The sequence below is a fragment of the Trachurus japonicus genome, chromosome 11 (assembly GCF_045865225.1).
Source record: "Trachurus japonicus isolate A0001 chromosome 11, Traja_1.0".
In the NCBI taxonomy this organism is placed as follows: domain Eukaryota; kingdom Metazoa; phylum Chordata; class Actinopteri; order Carangiformes; family Carangidae; genus Trachurus; species Trachurus japonicus.
This window is the reverse complement of record NC_140917.1, coordinates 30353693-30376342: the sequence shown is the minus strand read 5'-3', so window position 1 is coordinate 30376342 and position 22650 is coordinate 30353693. Positions and strand designations below refer to the sequence as shown.

The 22650-nt window shown below is 41.2% G+C and overlaps 1 protein-coding gene across 1 annotated transcript in view; it reads left to right on the top strand.

The window, feature by feature from the left end:
- thsd7aa (thrombospondin, type I, domain containing 7Aa) overlaps window positions 1-22650 on the top strand; it is a 118751-nt gene that overhangs the window by 39018 nt on the left and 57083 nt on the right. Inside the window, exons 2-6 of the mRNA XM_085792287.1 lie at window positions 633-1797; window positions 8788-9036; window positions 11340-11521; window positions 14724-14879; window positions 18257-18460. Of these exons, the coding sequence (XP_085648413.1) occupies window positions 633-1797; window positions 8788-9036; window positions 11340-11521; window positions 14724-14879; window positions 18257-18460 (1956 nt within the window). The remainder of the gene's footprint in view (window positions 1-632; window positions 1798-8787; window positions 9037-11339; window positions 11522-14723; window positions 14880-18256; window positions 18461-22650) is intronic.

The window sequence follows — 22650 nt, the reverse complement described above, 5'->3', positions numbered from 1 at the left end:
TGGCAGGAACATCTATTTAAACAAAATAGAACAAACAAAAAAAAATCACAAAATTCTAAAATGCTCTGGTTAAAGCAGAAGTAAGCGGAATGTTTGTGCTAATAAGTCTTAAATAGTTATATCTTCCGACGGCAATCACTTACATAGAGTGTTTGGTCTGAAACATGGGTCTGTCAGTCACTCTGCTCTGCTGTAAGCCGAGGAGAAAACTTTCCTTGCATCCTACAACCTTTATCCAATGAGGAGAGAGAACGGCATAAAGGGGCGGTCCTCTCTGTGTGTGCAGCCAAGGGATGCACGTGCATGTGGTGACGTAGGGACGAGGGCGGGGACTGCTAACTCCATCGGCTGACAAGAAGTTAGCCAAAACGACCGGATCGCTTACTTCTGCTTTAATATTATGACATTTATGTTGTTACTGTAGGGTCGGTTTTACTGTGTCATAAACTTGTCCCTGTGACACAAACCCATTCCCACTGCTGATGTATTATGTAAAAACTGTGACTTCAGTGGCAACCTCAAATTGCAAACCTTTGTTCAGCCTGTTTGGACCAATGGTAGACACAGTGATTCTCATTCTTGTCGGTCTCATTTAGACCTTTCTCTCACCGCTGCCATTTTCCTCTTTCCAGGTCCGTGGGGTCGATGTATGGGCAGCGAGTGCGGTCCTGGAGGAAGCCAGAGCAGAGCGGTGTGGTGCGCCCACTCCGAAGGCTGGACCACTCTGCACACCAACTGTGACCAGGCGGAACGACCGGACAACCAGCAGAGCTGCTTCAGAGTGTGCGACTGGCACAAGGATCTGTACGACTGGCAGCTGGGTGCCTGGAACCAGTGTGTGCCGGTGTCGATGCGCAGCGCCGGGGTGCAGCGGCCCGCCGTGTGCACCCGGGGAGAGGAGGGCATTCAGACCCGCGAGGTGGGATGTGTGCAGAAAGTGAACGGCGAGCCTGCGGAGGACGCAATCTGTGAATACTTCGAACCCAAACCGCGGCTAGAACAGGCCTGTCTTATTCCCTGCCCCCGGGACTGTGTGGTATCTGAATTCAGCCCATGGACGTCCTGTTCGAGAACCTGTGGGTGGGGTTTACAGAACCGGATCCGCTTCATTTTGGCTCCACCACTGTTTGGTGGAGCGGCCTGCCCAAACCTGACTGAGTTTCAGACATGCCAGCCAGGGCAGTGTGAGGGAGAGGAGAGCCTCTATAGCCTTAGAGTGGGACCATGGGGGCCCTGCTCAGTCCCACTATCGAGGGAAGCCAGACAAGCTATCAGACCAACCCGGGAAAGTGAAAAACTCTCTAAAGAGGGTGACAAACCGGCCAGAGAGATGGCCAAATCACCCACAGGGACTGACAAGCAGTCCAAGGAGGGTGTCAGACAGTCCGGGGAGGACGAGAAACAATCGAAAGGAGGGGACAAACAGATCAGAGAGGGTGACAACCAGCACAGAGAAGGAGATAGATTTTCCAAGGACAGTAATAAACCACCCAGAGATGGTGACAAACCATCCAGACACAACAGGAAACTGGGTGGTGTAAACAGGAAACCAGACAGGCCCAAACGACAGAAAAAGGCTAAAAACAAGGAGAAAAGAGAGAAAATCAGAGAGAAAGTTAGAGAGAAGTTAAGGGAAAGAGGCAAGTCAAAGGATCCTCGGACAAAAGAACTCATGAAGAAGAAGAGGATCAGGAACCGTCAGAACCGGCCAGGAGGGAAGTTCTGGGACCTGCAGGTCGGATACCAGACCAGAGAAGTTGCCTGTGTCCACAAGAGTGGGGATGTTGAAGCTCTCAGGTAAGAATGACTGAAACCAGATCCTCATGTGTCATAACCAGGCTTCATTTATGATGATCTGTTACTACAAGGTTCACTGTAATATTTTTATGTAAAATGTTAAGGCTTTGGGCTAGAGAAACTGAAGATGTTTCATCATGCTGCTGGTGAGATGCTGTGTCCACAAAAATGAGGCGAACTAACATGGACAACCCACAAGCACTATAGGCTACGTTCACTCTGCAGTTACAAGTGACCTGAATCCCATTTTTTCGCTCAAATGTGACCCATATCCGATTTTCTTTTGACAGTCTGAACAGCACAAGTCACATTGATTCTGACATGGCCCTGAATCAGATTCAGATCCGATTTTTTCCAATGCGACCCCAATGTGAACAGTGTTCAGTGTCACTTTACAATGTTTACTCTAGGTTTTGTTTTAAGAAGCAGCAGCAGGACCACATACACACACAGAGCAATAAAAAAACGGCTTGATAAAACGTTGGATAATTTGAGGAGCAGCTGTAGTGAGAACGTGAGGCTGAAGGAGGAGATTATAAATACAAAAGGACACGTGCTGTTAAACTTTGGGTTTTAATAACTTGTCGATGTTGTTTCTTAATAAACCGAACGCTGCCCAGTGGGTTGAGACATTTTAGGAGGTTTATTCCTATATAGGTACAAACTAAAGTAATGGTAGCCTAACTGAAAGTAAAATACAGATTTTGGCTCCTTGTCTTCACTCTTTTCCTCCTCAGCAGCTGCTTAGACATTCTCCATCTTCCACTTCACAGACATTTCAAAAATGAAAGTGAAAATACTCATTCTCTCTATGTTTACTGTACAACAGCTGCTGTGCCTGGTGTCGTTGTTATTGTTCTTTTGCACATGCGGGTCAGTTCAGAACCGTTCACACTGGAATCTGATACAGGCCACATTTTAGATGGTGATGTGAACAGCCAAACAAAAAATCTGATCTGAGCAAAAAATCCAAAAAATAATTGTAACGGTTCAGTGTTAATGCACTAATGGAGCCCCATACTGCTATCACAGTTGCTGGCTTTTGAGAAATGCTCTGAGGACAAGCCAGATGGATGGATGCACTTCCCATGATGTCCAAAAAGAATTTCAAATTTCAAACATTTCAAGGGTATCAACATTGTTGTTTTACACCTCATCACAACTTTTAGTACAGAGTAGAAAATAGCTTCTGTGTCAGGTTTTTTACACTCTTAGAAATAAAAGTGCTAAGTAGAACCATATGTGACCCGTTCCATCAAAATGAGTCCGAAGTCGCAACGTTCTATTTTTAGATAATCAGCTGATAACATGGAAAACCCATAGAAAATCAAAAAAGATTTTTTACCCTAATTTCAAAGCAATGACATTCAAAAACAATCTCCCAAAGTTTCACAGTCCAGATAATTGAGAAAAGGCACGTAAATGATGATTAAAGTTGACCTGCACCTTAAACCCTCTGAAAATGAGTGCTGCTTCGGTGCAAAACATGAAATATCTTCTGAACCGTTCATGATAGAGACGAGCTGTAAACTGCATCTGAATCGCGGGATTCTCCGCTTTCCGACGGTCATTGAATGTTGCATCTATGGCGAGCAGGGACGGGTACAGAAACAGATGCTAAACCGAGTAGCATCGAAGCTAACCGAACGTAGAATCGATGCTAACAGAGCGTAGCATCGATGCTAAACCGAACGTAGCATCGATGCTAACCCGAACGTACACGCTTGCACATGTTTTACAAAATGTCAACAAAACATGACAACTTCTGAACCGTTTATGATAGAAACGAGCTGTAAAAAGCATCTGAATTGTGAGATTCTCTGCTTTCCGAGGGTCATTGAATGCTACCTCTATGACAACAAGGGGCCGTATAGGTTGTGTGTAATCACGTGGTACAGGAACAGATGCAGAGTCACTGGCAAAAACTTTAACTGCTATTTTCTCAGGTTTTAGAACGGAATAAGAGAGTAGGAGATCGTAATTCAAATGGCCACATCTCGAAAACCATCAAATGTATGACTTTGACTAGGGTATCATTTTAAAGCTTATTTTCTAATCTTTCCATTGATACCAAAATCTCAACTTTGAAATTTGGGTCACTGTGACTCATTTTGATGGATCGGGTCACATATAAGTTTCTTCGGCTTGTCCTCATAGGAGAACCCTTTTTGGCTCCTGGTAGAACCTTTTATAAAGGTTCCATCTGGAACCCTTTTGGAGGATACTACCTAGAACCCAACATAAAGGGTTATACCTAGAACCATCTGTGAAAGGTTACACCCAGAACCCCCAATGAGAGGTTCTACAAAAAACCCTATGGTGTACTGTGGTGTGTCTCAAATCGCATACTTCTCTCAGTGCACTGCTTTACAGTACACTGTAAGGCAGTGCACTGCCTTGTGCAGTGCACTAATTTCGACAGGCTAGTACCGTCTCAAATCAAACACTGCTGCTGCGCACTTACCGGGAATGACTCGACAGCTTCTTCTTCTATTTTTTAAAATTCTGATCGCAACCATAGCAACCGGCCGTTGGAGCCCTATCGCTGACACTTGACAGCGCTTTTTGCTGATCCAAAAGAGGTATTAAGTTGTGTTTTATTGTGTTAGTGTTGTTGTTGTGCTGTTACGAGTGCTTTTTAAAGACATTTACGCCGGTGTCAGCTCCGTTGCTGCTCAAAGCAACCGCTGCTGTTTGAAAAGTAGTGACGTGCTTCCGCTACGTCACTAAGATGGCGGCCGTTAAGTGTGGAAAATGTCCATCGATCCATACTCAATTTTCTGGCCATTTGAGTGCGCCAATTGAGTGCGCATAGCGCACTACATTTTCGCACACTGCTCAGTGTGAACGCACTTATGCACTCAAAATATTAAGTGTAAGTGCAGAAGTGCGTGATTTGGGACACACCATTGGTTTCACCCAGAACCCTTACTGGGGGTTCCATCCAGAACCCACACCGAGTTCTACGGAGAACCCTTTCATATTTTAATGGTTTCATTTAGAACTCACACAGGGAGTTCCACATAGAATCCTTTCATATTTCAAGGGTTTCATCTACAACTCACAAGGGGGCTCTAAAAAAAGGGTTTCACCAATAACCCAATATTGTATTCTGTAGATCAGGCACACATATTATTGAATCTCTTATATTATATTACGGTCAGTTAAATGTTGACATTGAACAAACATTCAAACACTTTTAATGAAAAAAAATATGAAAAATATAAAAAAATTGTAACAATGATGGATAAGGAGGGGATGACAGTTCAACAGAACAGGAGAGGCTATGTAGGTCTCAGGGAAGAACAGGTCAAAAGTTAGAGCCTTAGACACTGAGCCAGATAGATGACTGCTTTCATAACCAATTTTGTCACTGAAAGAGGACAATCATCTTGTTTTCTCTCGTGTGTCATCAACCTTGGCCTCCCCCCTCCCCTGCTCAGAGTCTGTCTCTGCCTCTGTTACTTTCTGTAAAACGCTGCAGTGCGATGTGGTGATGGAGATAATCAGAACCTTTCATATTTTGATCAAATCCTCCTCGACCCTCTCATCCTGTTTTAGTGAATGAGGAAGTCACCAAAGCAGTTGCTAATGCTGTTCCCTTTAGTTACCTGCTGTCACCACTTAGTATTAACATTCCTCTCAACTGATCCAATCATGAGGTCAGCACTAAGTATTGATGTGAATGCACGCAAGGCACAGGTGAGATCGGATCACTCAGACCACATTTGGAGGTGATCTGGTCCACATTCCTTGTGTACAGTGTGATTGCAGATGTGTCCTGGCCACACTCCTGCAACAACCTCCTTTAATCCTGCCATGGTTTTATTAAGAGTCAAATAGTTCACTGTTTCAAATGGATGGAAATTGATTTCTCTTTTTTTTTTCTCTCTCTTTTCTCAAACACACCAGCACACTGACAGAAAGAATTACAGACATAGACAAAGGTGGTCAGACATTGTGTCCTTCAGACTGCTCTCAGGTTAGATTGGACTATTTATACACACACAATCCCTCAGACTCACCGTTTGTCTTTTTCAGCTAGGTCATTCAGCTTTCCAGTTACACATTCTACTGTTTTGCACATACATATTTTTGTAGTGTTTGACTACATTTAGCTTCAACAAGTCAGTCCACTTTCAGCCTTCAGTTGATATTCCTGCCTTTAATCTTCAGCAGCTGCTTTAGCATCTGTAGCTCTAATTCATGTCTCAGCATTCATGTTCCTTTTTTCATGGGAAATGCGATTTCAAGAAAATTACCAAACCAAGTGCAGTGTAGTTCTGGAGGATTTGGAATATATCATATTTGGAACTAGGGCTGAAACGATTCCTCGAGTAATTCGAGTACCTCGATTACAAAAAATGGTCCGAGGATTTTTTTCTGCCTCGAGGAATCGTTAATTTAATTGTAGTTCAAGCGGCCGCACGGACTACTTTCAATGTGGCACAACGTGCGCCGATGAACGTAACCGTGCGGGGACCGCGGAGATGGGGGGGGGGGGGGGCGGCGGCAAGGCGATGGGCGCGATGACGGGGGGGGGGGGGGGGGGGGTTGACGGTGGCGACAACACAGCAGAACAATCCTGCCTAGGAGCTATGGTTAGGCTACTTAACCAAGTCTCTTGAAATATCAAACAAAGGAAAGGACTATGGACTGTGGAAGCTTGAATGGCCAAAATACAGAAGTTATCATGACGTGAACCATATAATAATATGTTGCGGTGTAAAAAAAAAAAAAAAAAAAAGACCGTTGATTCGGTAGAAACCATAGACTGTACCCGGCTTAACGGGCGGGGGCGGGGCCCCCACGGCATGTGGGGGCTGGGGGGGGAGAAAGGAGGAGGAGGAGGAAGCGGACGTACGGGTGTTTGACTGGGAGAAAAAGGCGATAAAAAGACAGAAAATGTCGAAAGTGTGGGAGCATTTCCGACTGAACAGAAAGGAGAACACTGTGACCACGTGTATTCGTTGTGACACAGCCCTTGCATACCACAACAGCACGTCTTCCATGTTGCAGCATCTCTGCAGAAAACATTTTTGATATCTTGAAAGTAATTTAATTTTTATTTGTGTTTTATTTATTCTTATTTATGTTAGCAGTTGCCTCTTTGGTAATGTTTAAAGACCAGAAAATACTTGCTTTTGAATTTAAGAAATAAAAACAGTTGATTCTACAAAAGGAAACCAATTGGTCATTCATTATTAAGTGAAATATGTTATTTTCTCTTGTGTGTTCATAATTGCTCTTTAACCTAGCAAAAATACGTTTTATCCGATTACTCGATTAATCGATGTAATTTTCAGTAGAGTACTCGATTACTAAAATATTCGATAGCTGCAGCCCTATTTGGAACAGACTTTCTTAGATGAATAGAATAGAATACAGTACAAAAGTAGGATGGCTTTCCTGTTTCTGAGATGAAACAATTTCTTTATCAGGATCAGGATCATGTTGGTTTTGTTCATGATCACACATAGTGGGGTGTCGTCTTCCACAGGAGGAGATAGAGGTAAATGGTTGGAGGGAAAATTGTTCTGAAATCACATCAATGTCAAACCTTGTGTGCTCATTTTGTATCTGCAAAGCTCCACAATGCTCTTATCATGTCTAGTCACAGAGAGAGAGAGAGAGAGAGAGAGAGAGAGAGAGAGAGAGAGAGAGATAACCTGAATGGCTTTGTATTATTCTGATAAACATTAAAACAAAAAAGAGAAAGACACAGACATGGGTTTGTTTGTTCACAGAGCTTCAGAAAGAGTAAACTGAGGGAAAAGGCCATTGTTGAGACAAATGGGGGAGTGGAACAGAACAGAGAGCCAGTGTGTCATTATCCCAAATGGTCAGTCACACACAGAGAAGAACAAGTGTGTTTCAACTCCACAGCCTTTCCACCATCAAACAGAGCCGTGGTGTGGCCGATCCGCTGCTGACAATGTGGATAACAAACTGTTTGCATTTGTAATGAGCAACTTTGAAACCAGGTTTATTACACAGGCTGACTCTGGCTCCGTGTGACCCCCTCACTGCTGCTGGGTCGGTCCTCAGTGACCTACTCTGTCTTCTTCTTCCCCTGTCTATCCACAAGTTTCCCAACGTCATCTATGGTCAAAACTGGAAGCCGGTTTTGCTATTCCGGTGGAATTGTACGTTTACGTTTCCATGGTTTCAGTCGTTGTCATAGTTGCGGTAAACGCATGGATCTATTAACGCTGGCTTTTAACACAGATGTCAATTTGTGTGATATCCATTGTTAAAAGCTGGTGTGATGATCCATGTGTTTTACAGATTTTCATTGAAAAAAAAAAAAATCCATGCATTTACCACGACTGCTGAAACCATGGAAACGTTTGGAAAAAGGTGGATAAACTGCTGTATGACTCTCTCTTTGAGGTCATTGTTACAACATGTTTTTTTTTCATGATGCAAATTGTCCACATATAAGCAATTAATTAGATTTTGGTTCAGTCCTCATACATGTAATTAGTTAAAGGATAGTTCAACCTTTTGGCAAATTGAAATTGAAACTCATCAAATACACAATCCAACAACTTTTTTTTTGGATTGTGTTTTTGATGAGTTGATGAGGGAAACCAAGAAATCCCATGAGTCTCCGTAGCGTAGCTCTGAGCAGCTCGTGGCTGCGCGCCGCCGTTCTAAAAATAGCTTGCACCGACAATTAAAGGTAACAAACCTACTGCTATGACTATAGCGATTATGGCAATGGGCCAGTTTGCCAAAATGTTGAACTGTCCCTTTAAACATATGCCATCATAGGTTTTTACTGCACTCTCCCAAATCACAAGGAGGAGACTTTTCCTGTTATTGACTTGACCACTCATGCCTTCCTCTTATCATACCTCCTGGTCCCACACCCCAGTTGGGTCTGTGTTGCAAGGTTTTATTCAAACAAAATTACAGTTGTGATGATAATAATTGTGTAGCCAGTTTCATCTTGTTTTACGGTGTGTTTGTTTTGGTCTTCATCAGCATGTGCTACCAGGAGACATTACCAGTGACTTTCCAGGCCTGCGTCATGACCAAAGACTGTGACGTCACTGAATGGTCTGAATGGTCAGCTTGCTCCAAGGAGTGCGCCAGCCCCGACGGTTCCAAGGGCGAACGCACCCGCACCAGGAAGGTTAGCCAGTTCCCCATCGATGGTGGAAGAGATTGCCCAGAACTTGAGGAGAAGGAGCCGTGCAGTCCACAGGGAGACGGAGTGCCACCCTGCATCCTGTAAGTACAAACAAGAAGATCTGTTATTTATTAAAGATCCCAATTAGCTGAAGCCACAGCAGTTAGGTAGTCCTCCTGGGGCCCACACAAAAAAATACAAAGCCACACACACACATCGCTATATAAAATCTAATAGCCTGAAATTAATACACCAAACACAAAACAATTTACTGAACAGAATAATGCTAAAACAATTCCATTTAGAAATTATACTTTCAAGCAAAATTTGAGTTTCTTTTTCAAAAAAACAATTTGCCATGAATCTGGAGGTAGGTCATTCCTAAAGAGATAAGGATCTACAGTATAAATAGAACATCGATAGTTCTCAGACGAGGTAGTATGAGTTAACCATTGCTAGACCCTCTTGTATTATAGGTATGCACAGTGTTACAGTACACAAGTTGTTTCATCAAAGAAAAATAGGACTGTTACTGGAAATAGCTGACCTAACCAGAGTAAGTGTATTAAATGGTAACTTCTTCTCCACAGCAAGCCAAGAGAGGTAATCATATGGTTAACACTGATTAAGTAGAATGATATATACCTTCATTTATATACACCTTATTTATTTCATCCTTGTGATTGAGTTTGCATAATTAGAATTATTGAAATGAGTATCAAAGAGTACATTAACATAAGGATAATATGCTTGATACAACAATGTAGTCCATAAGGTTAGGTGGATGGAGGCTGCAGTATAACTGACTGAACATTAGAAGCATAGATAATGTTGATTAAGCATTGCCTGGCATTGACCTTACTGCAGGTGGCTATAGCAAGAAATAAACAGTCAAATCTTTGTTTCCAATAAAACAAAAATACCAAACACTAGTGCTCTCCACTTGGAGCACCACTTTGAATTGGAACATGTTTGAACAGATTAAACATGCACTTTTCCTCAGTCTAGGAGGATTGACAGGTTGACACTGCCCAGTTGTATGGGGTCATCTGGGTCATTTAATGGCTGACCCAATGGACAGACCATACAGACAACAGTCAAAATTCTGAAGCTGGGGGAAACCACAAAAACATCAGCTTTTCTGGAGCTATTATGTATGTCACCACTGGGATGTGGGCTCATCCAGAAAACAATAGGTGTCAGTGTGGGGGAGGGGCTGCCCTGTCAGGCTGGTGACAGTTATTCAGCCACAGTCTTGGGCTTATGGGAAATGGCAAAGGCCTTCATAGAAAGAATATCAGTAAAAACAAAAATAAATATGGTTTTCTGATTTAGGATCTGGAGGTTCTACTTTCAAGTAATGTTTAATCCATATGGTTTAGTAAATGAATGACCATGACTTCATTAATTTCTGCTTCTGTTTGACAGACAGCTAGAAGAGAGGTAGTAGATCTGTTTATGGCACTGAGACAAAAAGCAGAGAGATGGGGGGCTCTCCCTGGGGCCTCGTTGTCCCGCAGCAGAGCCTTTTATTGGTGACCTCAAATGAATTCCATTATCAGCTTAGATGGAGGCAGGGTTTACATTTCAATCCTCAAGGTGAAAAACCACAAAGCATCATTGCTTAGGCACACTGCTGCCAATTCAGCAGCCACACCCATGCATACTCATTACGATGAATAACCTCTTTTCAGATGATAAAACTGAGTGTTAGAGGGCACTCATGGGACAGTATACTGTAAATATCTGAGACAAATAATATAAAAAATAACTGACTAACTGCAATAACTGATGCTTCAGTAGCTACAAAGCGGCAAAAACTAACAGTGTTCAAAAATATTGTAATGATGATGATAGATGTGTAATCTTTTCTAAGAATATACTTATAATATATCATTGAAAAAATATAGTTATTGTTTTCATTCATGTCAAATGATTGAATGAAAATATTTATATTTAGTATATTTTGGGGCTTTTTGCCTTTTATGGATAGTATAGTTGAGACAGACAGGAAATGGGAAGCAGAGAGAGGGGAAATGACATGCAGCAAAGGGCCGCCTGAGTCGGGATTCAATACTGGGCCAGCTGTGATGCCTCTGTATATTGGGTGCCTGCTCTACCAACTGAGCTAAACAACACCCAAAGGTTTTTAAGGAACAGAATCTGCTAATCTTATATCAAAGTGTGGACAGAAACAAACCAAAAACGATACAGAACTTGGAAACGTAGGAAATGTTGGTTATTTCAGTAAGAACAAGACAAAGTGGCTGTCCTACGGGCTCAAGAATAAATCCTGAAAAACAAGCAAACTTTTATTCTGTTCTTTCAATGTGATTTCTTCTTTTAAGAAAACACTAAGCGACTGACAATACACCATATCAGGCAAACTCTCGTTGCTTCTCAGTTACAGCTGGAAGACCACAGAGTGGACAGAGTGCAAGGCAGACGTGCTGCTGAGCCAACAGGATCGTCGGCGTGGAAACCAGACGAGCCTGTGTGGAGGTGGGATTCAGAGTCGGGAGGTCTACTGTGTCCAGAGCAGCACTGACAAACCAAGCAACATGGGCAGTCTGAGGAGCAAAGAAGGTATCTTCCCCAAAATGTCTTTCTAGTCTTGTTTCAGCTGTTGTTTTGTATTTCTGTATTTCATCCACTCATCATCATCCACATGTATAAGCACTCTGCTGAAGAGGCACCTACTGTAGGCATGACACTAAACACAACACATAGGGATTTCCATCCTGCCTTCATTTTATACATAAAAAGGCTTTGAGATGAGAGATCACTATAATTTACATTTACCATTAACTTAATTGGGTTACTGAGTTGTAATCAGCAAATCGTGTCTTATTTATGCAGCAGTTAATACTGTAAAGATCACTTATAAACTTATTCAGATTTTTCAAATGATTAGAAGTGACAATAGCAAGAAGTTTGAGCAACCCACAAATGATGCTTACTGATGGCTTATCATGCATTTAAAAAGAAACAGTGAATGAATTCTGCTGCATTCACATGGAATCAGGCAGATGGTAGACGACAGGGGGAACTACAGCCAAGAGAAGGAACGGGGAACACAGACAAGCAAAACAATACACACATGACAATATGTTGCTATGCCAATGTTGTATTGTTTACAACAAATTGAATAAAATATAAATGTATTTTTTTTATGTTATATATAACATTCAGATTTCTAAAGATATTGCATTCCACTAAAATGACTTCTGGTTTGCCATCCATGTGAATGCAGCATTAGTGACATCTTATAAAACCCTTAACAAAGTGTTCAAATCTAGAGAACTTAGCATGCAAACAAAAGTTAAAAGTCAAAACCTGTCTCTTTTTTCAGAAAGGTACATTCTGCAAGAACTATTGACGTTAGGCTCACACTGTTTCCTTGTCAGATTTGGCAGGAAAACATCTGTTTTCCAACACAAATGTTGTTGTGGTAGAAGGGCACTTGAGTAACTCATGCTCTGTTCACACACACTCCACCTCTGCATATCCTCCCCCAGCTGAATCAGCCGTGAACCAAACAGAAAGGAGAATGCCAGCAGTATTCCTCCACTGAAACTGAGCTATATGAAGATAAATATGACTGTGTGTGTGTGTGTGTGTATGTGTGAGCCACACATAGCAAGTAATAGCAGATAAAATATGAGCTTTCATGTAAATTGCTGTGAGCACATGAAAAGCTGGAGGTGCATGTCTGCATATTTATCCAGCACTGAGGCTCTCAGTCCAGCTGGCTGTGGCGACTCAACTGGCATCATCTGCTAGAAATTATTCAGATCAGATGCTCACAACAACCAGCCACATGATTTCCTATTTCATTGTCAAGATTCCACAATGTCAATTTTGCTAACAGTGTTGGGTCTCACACACAGAGTGCCTCTTCTGCATTTTAACACAATAAGGATTTTTTGGAGTTGCTTTCAAGGATATAAATAGGCTACTATCTCTCAGTCTCAAAACAGTTCATTCTCATATAATGCCAGCTACTACCATCCCATATTTGGCAGATATGGGAAATTCTTGTGCATAATATCACTGTTTATTAGTCGAAGATGCTACATTTTCAAACGGGGTGTAGCTTTTGGTCATCATGAGTAGCTTTTGTTCTCCTTTGCAGTTGTCTCAGTGTCATTCCTTTGTTTTCTTTTGAAGACACAAAGATTTAAAGTTGTGTAAAACTGGTGCTGTTAGCAGGTGGTGAGGCTGTATCACCATTTTGAGAACAAAGAGTGACATGCATACTGTAGAACAGATGTGCCACTGGGATCCCTTGAATCGTCAGTGGCGGTAGCTGCCATGTTGCAGTACAAGGAATACCAGGCCATCTGCCACGATTACCTGAACCAGGTCAGTCGGTGTGGACATGTCCATTAATTAGCCTTTGTTAGAATTCAGGAGAGTAGCAACTGGGCAGCCAGAGTGAAAGGAAAACAGAGGCTGTGCTCCGTTGGTAGGCTGACACATGGACTCCAGCCTGACAATTGTTTATTCAGAAACTACTCACACATTGGCACATTTTTATAATTATCTGTTGTTATGTTTTAGCTCATTAGAACCTTTGTCAGTATTTCCCATGCACCCATAACTCAATATCCAAAAACTCAATCTGCTCTTTCCATGTAGTCCCATGGTTCCAGTAGGTGAGAAGGGGGCACAGCCTAACACATTTTGGTTTGGGCTGAATAATTGACTGAATAACTGAAAAAAAATACGAGTTAGATTAATCATAATCCTATACAACCAAAATACACCTCTCTGCTACCACTGAACAGCCACTGCCTTTTTCTAGCACTTAGCGTTCTCATACAGTTGGACCGAGAAGTGAAATGTTACAACTAACCCCATGGGTAGGGTTAGTCCTCTATTTGATGCAAATCATTTCATAAAATTCTATCTATATCAATTCTATCATTATCCTATAGGTTACTACTGTTTTCAGAATTTATTGAAGCCATTTTGTTCAAAATGAACAAGAGTCAAAGAGTAAACAACAATGTAGCTGTCAGCAGAGTCTGAATAGTCCTGTAGGATGTTTCATTATCGTTGCACGTAACAGGCAGGGTTAGTTGTAACACTGTGTTACAGCTAACATTTAATTAAAGCCTAGCTAACATTTTCTGGAAGATGGTAACGTGATTCAAATCAAAGTTTGGTTTTAGACAACAAGACAATTAATAAGATCATGGTGGAATTCAGTGACTTACACAAGCAGCTCAGTAATTGAAAGACAAGTATGACAAAGGAATTCACTTATGTTGACTGATTGTGAAACTCAAAGCTAGTCGCATGACTTGATTTATAAGTACTTAAATAGATTGGAAATTACACACTAAATTCCTTAAATTGTTCAGCTTTTTTATGATATGAAACACATCTTATGAACTTAAGAACTACTTAACTTTTCCTTAACATCCATAAGGACAGAATTCCGTTTTAAACAGAATTTGCAAAATATTTGGTTTGGTATGCATGGTCAGTGGAATCATACCCAAACACATACTGTATATATACATATAGACAGCATGAGTCCATATAAGATAAGGATGGAGTGGAAGAGTGCTGTCATGATTAATCACTGTCCTCTGAGCCAGTGACATTATAAACCCCAGACCCCTGACACAGCACAGTGTGGAGTGTCAGAAATGATTCATGAGGTGGAAAGCAGAAAATATGAGGGTTGGGAATGACAGTGTGAGAACATCAGACACTGCAAATCTGAAATTACAACTGTGAAACATGTCATTTACTGAACTTGTCTGTCTTTCCGTAGCATTACGACCAGTGGACAGTGACCTGTGCCTGGGCAGCCCCCCCAACACCACACAGCTCTGTCATATCAGCTGTCCCGTAGACTGTCAAGTGTCTTCATGGAGCGCCTGGGGACCCTGCACCTTCGAAAACTGTCAAGACCAGGCAGCCAAGAAAGGTATGATAATAACATCTCTGAGAATATCCCATCACTGTGTCATGATGCAGTGAATGGAGTTCTAGATGTATCTCAGCGTTATGAAACTAAGTACAAACACATATCATTCCATACCAAAATGAGAATTTACGTCAACACGAAATCAGCTATACAATTTCCCCTATTGTGTAAGCAACTTCACTTAGATACAGAAATAAACAATAGTAACAAACAAAAATGTTTTAATCAGGGTTAAGACTTTTAAAAAATATGGAGAGACCATCAGAAACCCAAAAGCTTCCACCTGGTGTACATGGAGATGAAAAACTCACTTCTAACTGGAAAAAAAAATACCAACAGACTGGACTCAAGTGAAGCCTGAGGGGGGAAACAGACAAGTGTTGCTGTCAAATCTAAATCCTGGCTTTGTGAGAACACTAGGTGAAGGGTTAAAATTGGAGGGAGCAAAAACATTGTGATATCCCAGAACAGTGGTGTTCACTGTCGACCAGCCGTGACTACTGTTGACTCAGCATTAATGAAGAGACTCACATGAAAGACATGGCCTGGGAAAGGATATATTTTTTTGTGCACAGCATACGCAGACATTGCCTCCCCCCACCCTCCCATTCCACAACTGAACTCTGAACCCCGACCTTTAGTTTGATTGTTTTGCACAAAAATACCATGCTCTATTTGCACTTTATTCACCACCCAACATAGGCTGCTATCCTTTCACATATTGTATTTTAATTTTTATGTTCCACTTGAAACAGCTGTTTTTACTGCAGCATTAGGTAATGTCCTGTCTTGTGTATTGTATTTTATTCTGTCACCGTGGGACAGTGAGAAATAGCTTTTTCAATTCATCTGGTACATGTGGTTGAATTGACAATAAAAATATTGAACCTTAATGTTGAAGAAGAAAATCTTGAATGTCAGTATGGTTCTGACATTCATTTTCAGAAATACACAAAAATAAGAGATCAAGGAAAAAGACAATTAAAGTGACACAAATAAACAAAAAAACTACACCTTGGGAGTGAGCTATCAAATCATTCATTTGTGAAACATAACATCAGGCCTGGAGAGTCATATATTCAACAAGTTGTTCTGATTTATTACTGTGTTCTGTTATCTTCTCCATTTGGATAAAGACATATAAAGTTCTCTCATGTTTCTTCATGATGGATTCACGCCCATTTGCCCACTAAGCTGCCTCTCCTCTTGCCGTCTTCTACTGTACATTTTGACAAAGCCGACATGAGCACACACACACGTCCTGGAGTTTGTGTCCCATGGTAGTCATCACCCAGAGAGATTATACAGATCCTGGCTTTAAATCTTCTTATCTATCTGACACTGAGCATGAATCAGTTGTCTGTGATTACAGAGCTGATAATTAGTTTGTGCTGTATGATCCGAGGAAAGCACATAATACTGCTCTTTGTAATACTCTGGTGTACAGTGTTAGCTGTTAACACCAGTTAGGGCTGAAACATCAACTGAAATAACCAATGAAATCAAATAAGAATACTTTGGCTCTGATCATAGAGCTGTGACAGCAGCTTAGAGCTGGTGTATATGTTCCTGGACATGTGTGGCATCATTTCTCCTGCAACAGTCACATTGACATTGTTGTGTATGTAGCGTAATCCGAAGGACCACTTTAACCTGCACTCCTACCATTCATCATCGTACACCCTGCAGATTAGAAATTAGAATTAGAAAAACTTTATTGTCCCACCAAGGCAGGAAATTCAGCTTTGGTCTCACTTCCAGTACAGAAAAACACAGACGCTTGCCAGGCCAGCAAGACTTACATGAGACAAAACAAATCATCAATGATCACATAATAAAAATACATACATACAGGTAACATCTGCACTTCAAGATCCCCTTTACTGTGTCTTGTTGATTATAGAAATGGCATTGGGGATAAAGGAGCCCTTGTAGATCTTTTTCTTTGCCAGAGGTACTCTATAACAGTGCCCTGAGGGGAGTAGTTCAAATTCACTGTGTAGGGGGTGAGTCTCATCTCTGATTATTGACAGGGCTTTCCTTTGTACAGCGGTGTGAAAGATGGTGAAAGATGTCTAATAAAATTGAATTCTCTGCACAAAAACTTTAACTTTTCATCCAAACATTCCCTGGTTTAAGTTAAAGCCTCTATCAATGGCTCCACATGCATCATCATGCATGATCAGCTGTTTTAGTCTCTTCCTCCCTCTCTCTCTCTCTCTCTCTCTCTCTCTGTCTGTCCTCCATGTCTTCCCCCCTCCCTCCTTCCCCAGTCCTTTTAAAAGGGAGTTTCCCCACCTCTGTCGACATGTGCTTGCTCTCTGTTGAAATATTGGGTTTCTCTTTATTGACCTGTAAAGAGGCTAAGTCCACTTTACTCTCACCACACACACACACACACACACACACACAGCTTCTCAGGTCATTGAATCCCATGTAATACCTCTGAGCAGAAGAAATGACTCGAGACAACAAATCCTGACTGAATTAATGGATTCCTAATATGCATTGTCACTTGCCTGGATGGAAGCTAACATAATGGCAGAAGAATTAAAGCAGCCCAGTGTGTAACTTATTTGGCTTTTTATTAGCAAAAATCAAATATTGCTTTCATAAATACATATTTCACTGAAGTCGAATCACACCCGCATACAAATGAAAGCTTTCTCGTACCTTAGAATGAGTTGTTACAAGTCGTTACAAATACATAAGTGGGCGACGCACCGAACCGAGGCTGCCATGTTGCATCGCCATTTTTTACGTTCAGTGGCAGCGTGACCATAGGTAACCACGGAAACGCACCGGACCTGTCGGCTCGGGGAGAAAGTTTTCCAGGTAGCGCCTGTTAAAACTGTCACCACTGTGTAGTGTGAGGAAGGACGGAGGCACTGATGTTGCATTCAGGTGCAGTCAGGCAGACGGCCGTCGGCAAACCAACCGGATGTCATTTTACTCGACGAGAGAAAGACGGTAAAACGTGGGTCAGGTAAACAATACGACATCACCATGACAACATATTGTCACGCCTGTATTGTTTTGCCTCGTGCTGGCGGACCACTTGTTTACATAGACGCTTGTTTATCCTGTTACATGCAGCGTCTGTTGTCTGTCTGACGTCTGCCCGATTTCACGTGAATGCAACATCAAGAATACGTTCTGATATGCAACCGCACCGCTAGATGGGGGTAATTCCTACACATTATACCTTTAAGTCATTACATGAAAATTAAATGTTCAATGCAGTATCACAATTATCACCAAAGGCAAGTGTTAGCCCGAAGTCAAGTTAATGTTTGCTCAGCAGATCACAGAGGGAGTGCTGTTTTGATTAGTGTGGATATTACGTATGTTGAGTTTCTTCATTTGTTCTCTCACAGGCTTCAAACTGAGGAAGAGGAAGATTCTCAATGAGCCAATGAGCTGGACAGGGAACTGCCCCCACCTTGTGGAAGCGATACCGTGTGAAGACCCCAGCTGCTACGACTGGCTGGTGATGAAACTGGAGGAGTGTATCCCTGATAATGAGAAGGAGTGTGGACCAGGAACCCAGATCCCTCAAGTGCAGTGCATCAACAGTGAGGGTGAGTAGAAACCTGAAGCTTGAAATGGTTTATGCTGTGATGTGCTGTGATGTGATGTGATGTGGTGTGAGCCTCTAGGATCAGATGAAAATAAGGCAGGAGGCTGCTGTTCATGCAGGGCAGGTGGAAGTGGCAGGGTCTGAATGACGAGACATTTTGTGAAAATGAATACATAACATGATCATGAATACATAACAACAAATAACAATTATTGCGTTGTCCAAATGTTATACAATGAATCGTGGTCTTTTTTCTTATAAAGTCCTTATAGTTTGATCTGCACAGCTCAACGAATCTTCCCTTCACCATGTGGGAGCAAACACAATATATTAATTGTAAATATAGCTACTGTATACTGTAAACACCTGATCAGAATACTGCCAAACTAACATGAAACAAGATCATCCCACCACCTGCTAAATGGGAAAAAGCTGTTTTTATCCCCTTGGACTAAAATTCAAATGAACAATGATCAGTTTCACACCATATCTTGATGGAGATGCCACACAGTATTATCATTGAGATTTTATTCATCACTATCACAGTGGTCGATAACCATGATCTGAGCTGAAGTTATGTGTTATTTGAGTCGAACTGGAAATGCAATAATCAAATTTGCATTTCCATTTTCACATACTTGAATGGGCAAATTGTGACAATAATATAATGGCTGTTGGACGTTTCCATTTTTTGAAGTCTTAACCCAGCTCTATGACAGACAGCATTTAAATGCAAATGCAGAACATCTATTTCCATTTCATTGCATGCCATTTGAGGTAAAAATGAAAATGAAAAGGCAATTTTTCTAACAATCTGAAAATTAAAATGGCATCAATTCAAGTCTCAGCCTGGTCTACAGTGGACAATTCTTAAATGCAATTTTGTCTCCCACAGAGCTCACAGCCTGTTTTCAACAATTGTACTGTTTCCTCTGAGAATGATTCCGTTCTTTATTTACCTCAGCTGTAGGAGGTAAAAGACCAGAAAAATCTGATCCTCACTGTGTGATAGTAGAAGTATTGTAGAAGGCAGCCTCATTTTGAATCTCTCCTGCTTGCCTTTTCAAAGTTATCACATTACATTTTAATGCAAACTGTTTTTATTTAAAAGATCTTTTTTCATGTCGCAACAGGGTTTTTAGTTCAATTTCAGTTGCTGATGTCTTATTTTCTCTCTCCTGCTATCTGCTTGGTGTCTCTTATGTTTAGTTATTCCTCTACCTATTTTTCTAACAATAATACATGCGATGAAAGCAGCTCATTTGCTGTAATGGGGGCAAGGCTCAGTGTATTGGAAGTACTCCTCCTCTTCTCTGCAGTACCCAAACCAAGCAGCTGTCCAGTCATGTTCCTGATTTATACCCGTTCTTCATAGAATCTTCTCGGAATCCAACAACAGATTAATGACTTGGCAGCACAGTGACTGTTGCCCAACCTGTTACAATCTATTTGTGGCAAATCATTTTAAATGAGCAACAGCCAAGGGGGGGAGCTCAGCTGAACAATGGAGGAACTACAGTCACTCAGTCAGTCAGTTATCATTATCTGGTGATAATGTGATTGTGTCATATCTTTTCTTTGTCCATGAGGAGTTTTAGTCACACTTCTTGTAAGATTTCTCCTGGGGAAGTAATTAAAGAGTATACTTTGTCACTTCCTGTTAATGAAATTACCCCCAGGAAGGACTGAATGATGGGTCACACACACACACACACACACACACACACACACACACACACACACACACACACACACCTGACCTAAGGCCAGTGACACACTGGATGCACGGTGTGAGCATGGCTGCAGCAGATTTTCATCTCGGTGCACATATTTCAATGTGCGGCATGCATCACATGCACTGATTTTTATGCATTTAAAACAGTAAGAGTCATTAGAGTGAAGATGCAGATGATAAAAATAAACCTCAAATTTATAGACTCACCTATCAGCTCATCAGTATCATGTTTTGTGTCTGGGAAGTTAGTGCAATTTGCAACCAAGCTGCTGATTTTCTCTTGTGTTTTTCTCTAGTGGTTTTCACTGCAGGAACATTTTTAGCAGAGAAAAATAGAGCATAATGACAACAAAAACAAAAACAATAGGGATTGCAGCATCACCCACTTGTATCTCCTGGCTTTTGTCAAGGGACTGCACTGAAGGTAGGACAGATCTACCATAAACCAAAGCAGCATCAATCTGCCTTAGACTGCTTTAGACTTGCATGCTTCTTAGTCCAGATACAAGTCAGAGTCTTACACTTGGAGTGGAGTGCAAATGTTCAAAGCTTCTCTATTGAAAGAACAGTATGTCACTGAAGAAGAAGAGAGCACATGTTTTTTTGTTTTTTTTTTGAGGGGGGTTGACTCATGGGAAGGAGGAAATATTTTGTTGCTTGATTCACGTCCATTTTTGATAATTTAAATCTATTTTACCAAAATCAAAGGCATATTCTCTGAGGCAGACTGTGGAAAACCAATGTTTGTTGTAGTAAAGTATGGGGAGCAGAAGGAGAATTGTTTGGTTTTAATCTGATTGTTTTCAGGGTTCTGGTGTAAAATCAGATGCTGTAGCTTCTCGAGGGAAATATCCAATTCAGCAGTGAGTTAACAAAACAAGAGAACAGTACAGACTGACCTGAATAGTCACTGTTAAAACATTACAGGGGTTACTATGGGTACATTCCTGAAGCTGCTAATTAGGGCCCAAGGGAGACCGAGCTGAGGATTGTTCATTAGTTTCTATATGATACTGAGGATCAAGCTCCACATTCCCACGTTGTTGCAGTTGCAGGAATTACTGTTCTGTACCATTCGTGTAATCAGGACATCTATTGTATTCAAAAACTTTATTTATCCCAATAGACATTTACATAGCTTCCTTCTGCTATGTTAAGATGTCCTCCTGGATCCACATGTCCTGCTGTACAGTGGTCGGTTAGCTGCAGCTGACTCCAGGTCATTTGCGTTGATCTGTAAAACCGATCAAACCAGCAGCTCTTAAGTTAAAGTGCTACGTGCACAGTGGTTCAATACGAAGAAAAACTAAACCAGTAGAATAAAACCAATGGTTCATAAATAAACTAGTGTTTGCGTATAGAAATACACATAATAAAATCGGTCAAATTAATAAAACCTACAGTTCTGAAATAAAGTGCTACTGTTTAATGCCTTAATGGCAGAAGGGATAAATTAGTTCATCTATCTATCTATCTATCTATCTATCTATCTATCTATCTATCTATCTATCTATCTATCTATCTATCTATCTATCTATCTATCTATCTATCTATCTATCTATCTATCTATCTATCTATCTATCTATCTATCTATCTATCTATCTATCTATCTATCTATCTATCTATCTATATCTATCTATTCAGTCTACTTATTGGAACTCTGAGCCTTCGACCTGAGGGAAGCACATCAAATTCTGGGTTGAAGATGTGTGTCGGGTCGTTAAAAATCCTTTGTGCTTCTCTGAGCAGTGATTTCTCATATAGAAACTTAAGATAGTTCTGCTCCTCCCTCCCTATGATTTTCATGGAGGTTTGAGCCAGGCGTGTAAGTTTAGACTCAGCCAGTGCCGAGGTATTGCCATACTATACCTGTATGCTGTATCTAATCGCCTGGTAAAATAAAAACATAATCTTGTTGTTCACACCGTACAGCCTGAGTCTTCTCAGAAAATACATTCTTTGCTGCAGTTGAGAACAGAGCTTGTCAATGTGCACCTGCCATGTAAGCGTATTGTCCATATGGACGCCTAGGTATTTATATAGCTACCTGATTAATAGCTGCATCATGAATGAGCGCTGGCCTGTGGTCACCTATTGCTTTTGGGTCAAATATCATTTGGCTCTGCTTCTTCCATATTGAGCTCAGGTCTTTAAAGGACTCCAATAACCTTGGAGCAGACCTTTATACTGTAATGCTGTTGAGAGACTGTTTTTAATTTCCACTGACAGCCCTTTGAACCAGCATGCAAATACAAAGGTTAAAATACTTTCTATAAAAGAATGATTAAAGTTACTTAAAATACATTTTAAAACACAAAAAGACTTCAGCATCCTCAGCAAATGAGACAGAAACCAGACTCCAGCTTTGAACCGCCTGAGAACGAGAACAGGACGATGTAGGGTTGCCCTGAGTAACTGGGGACTACAAGACTGGACCAACCATCTGTGAATGTGGA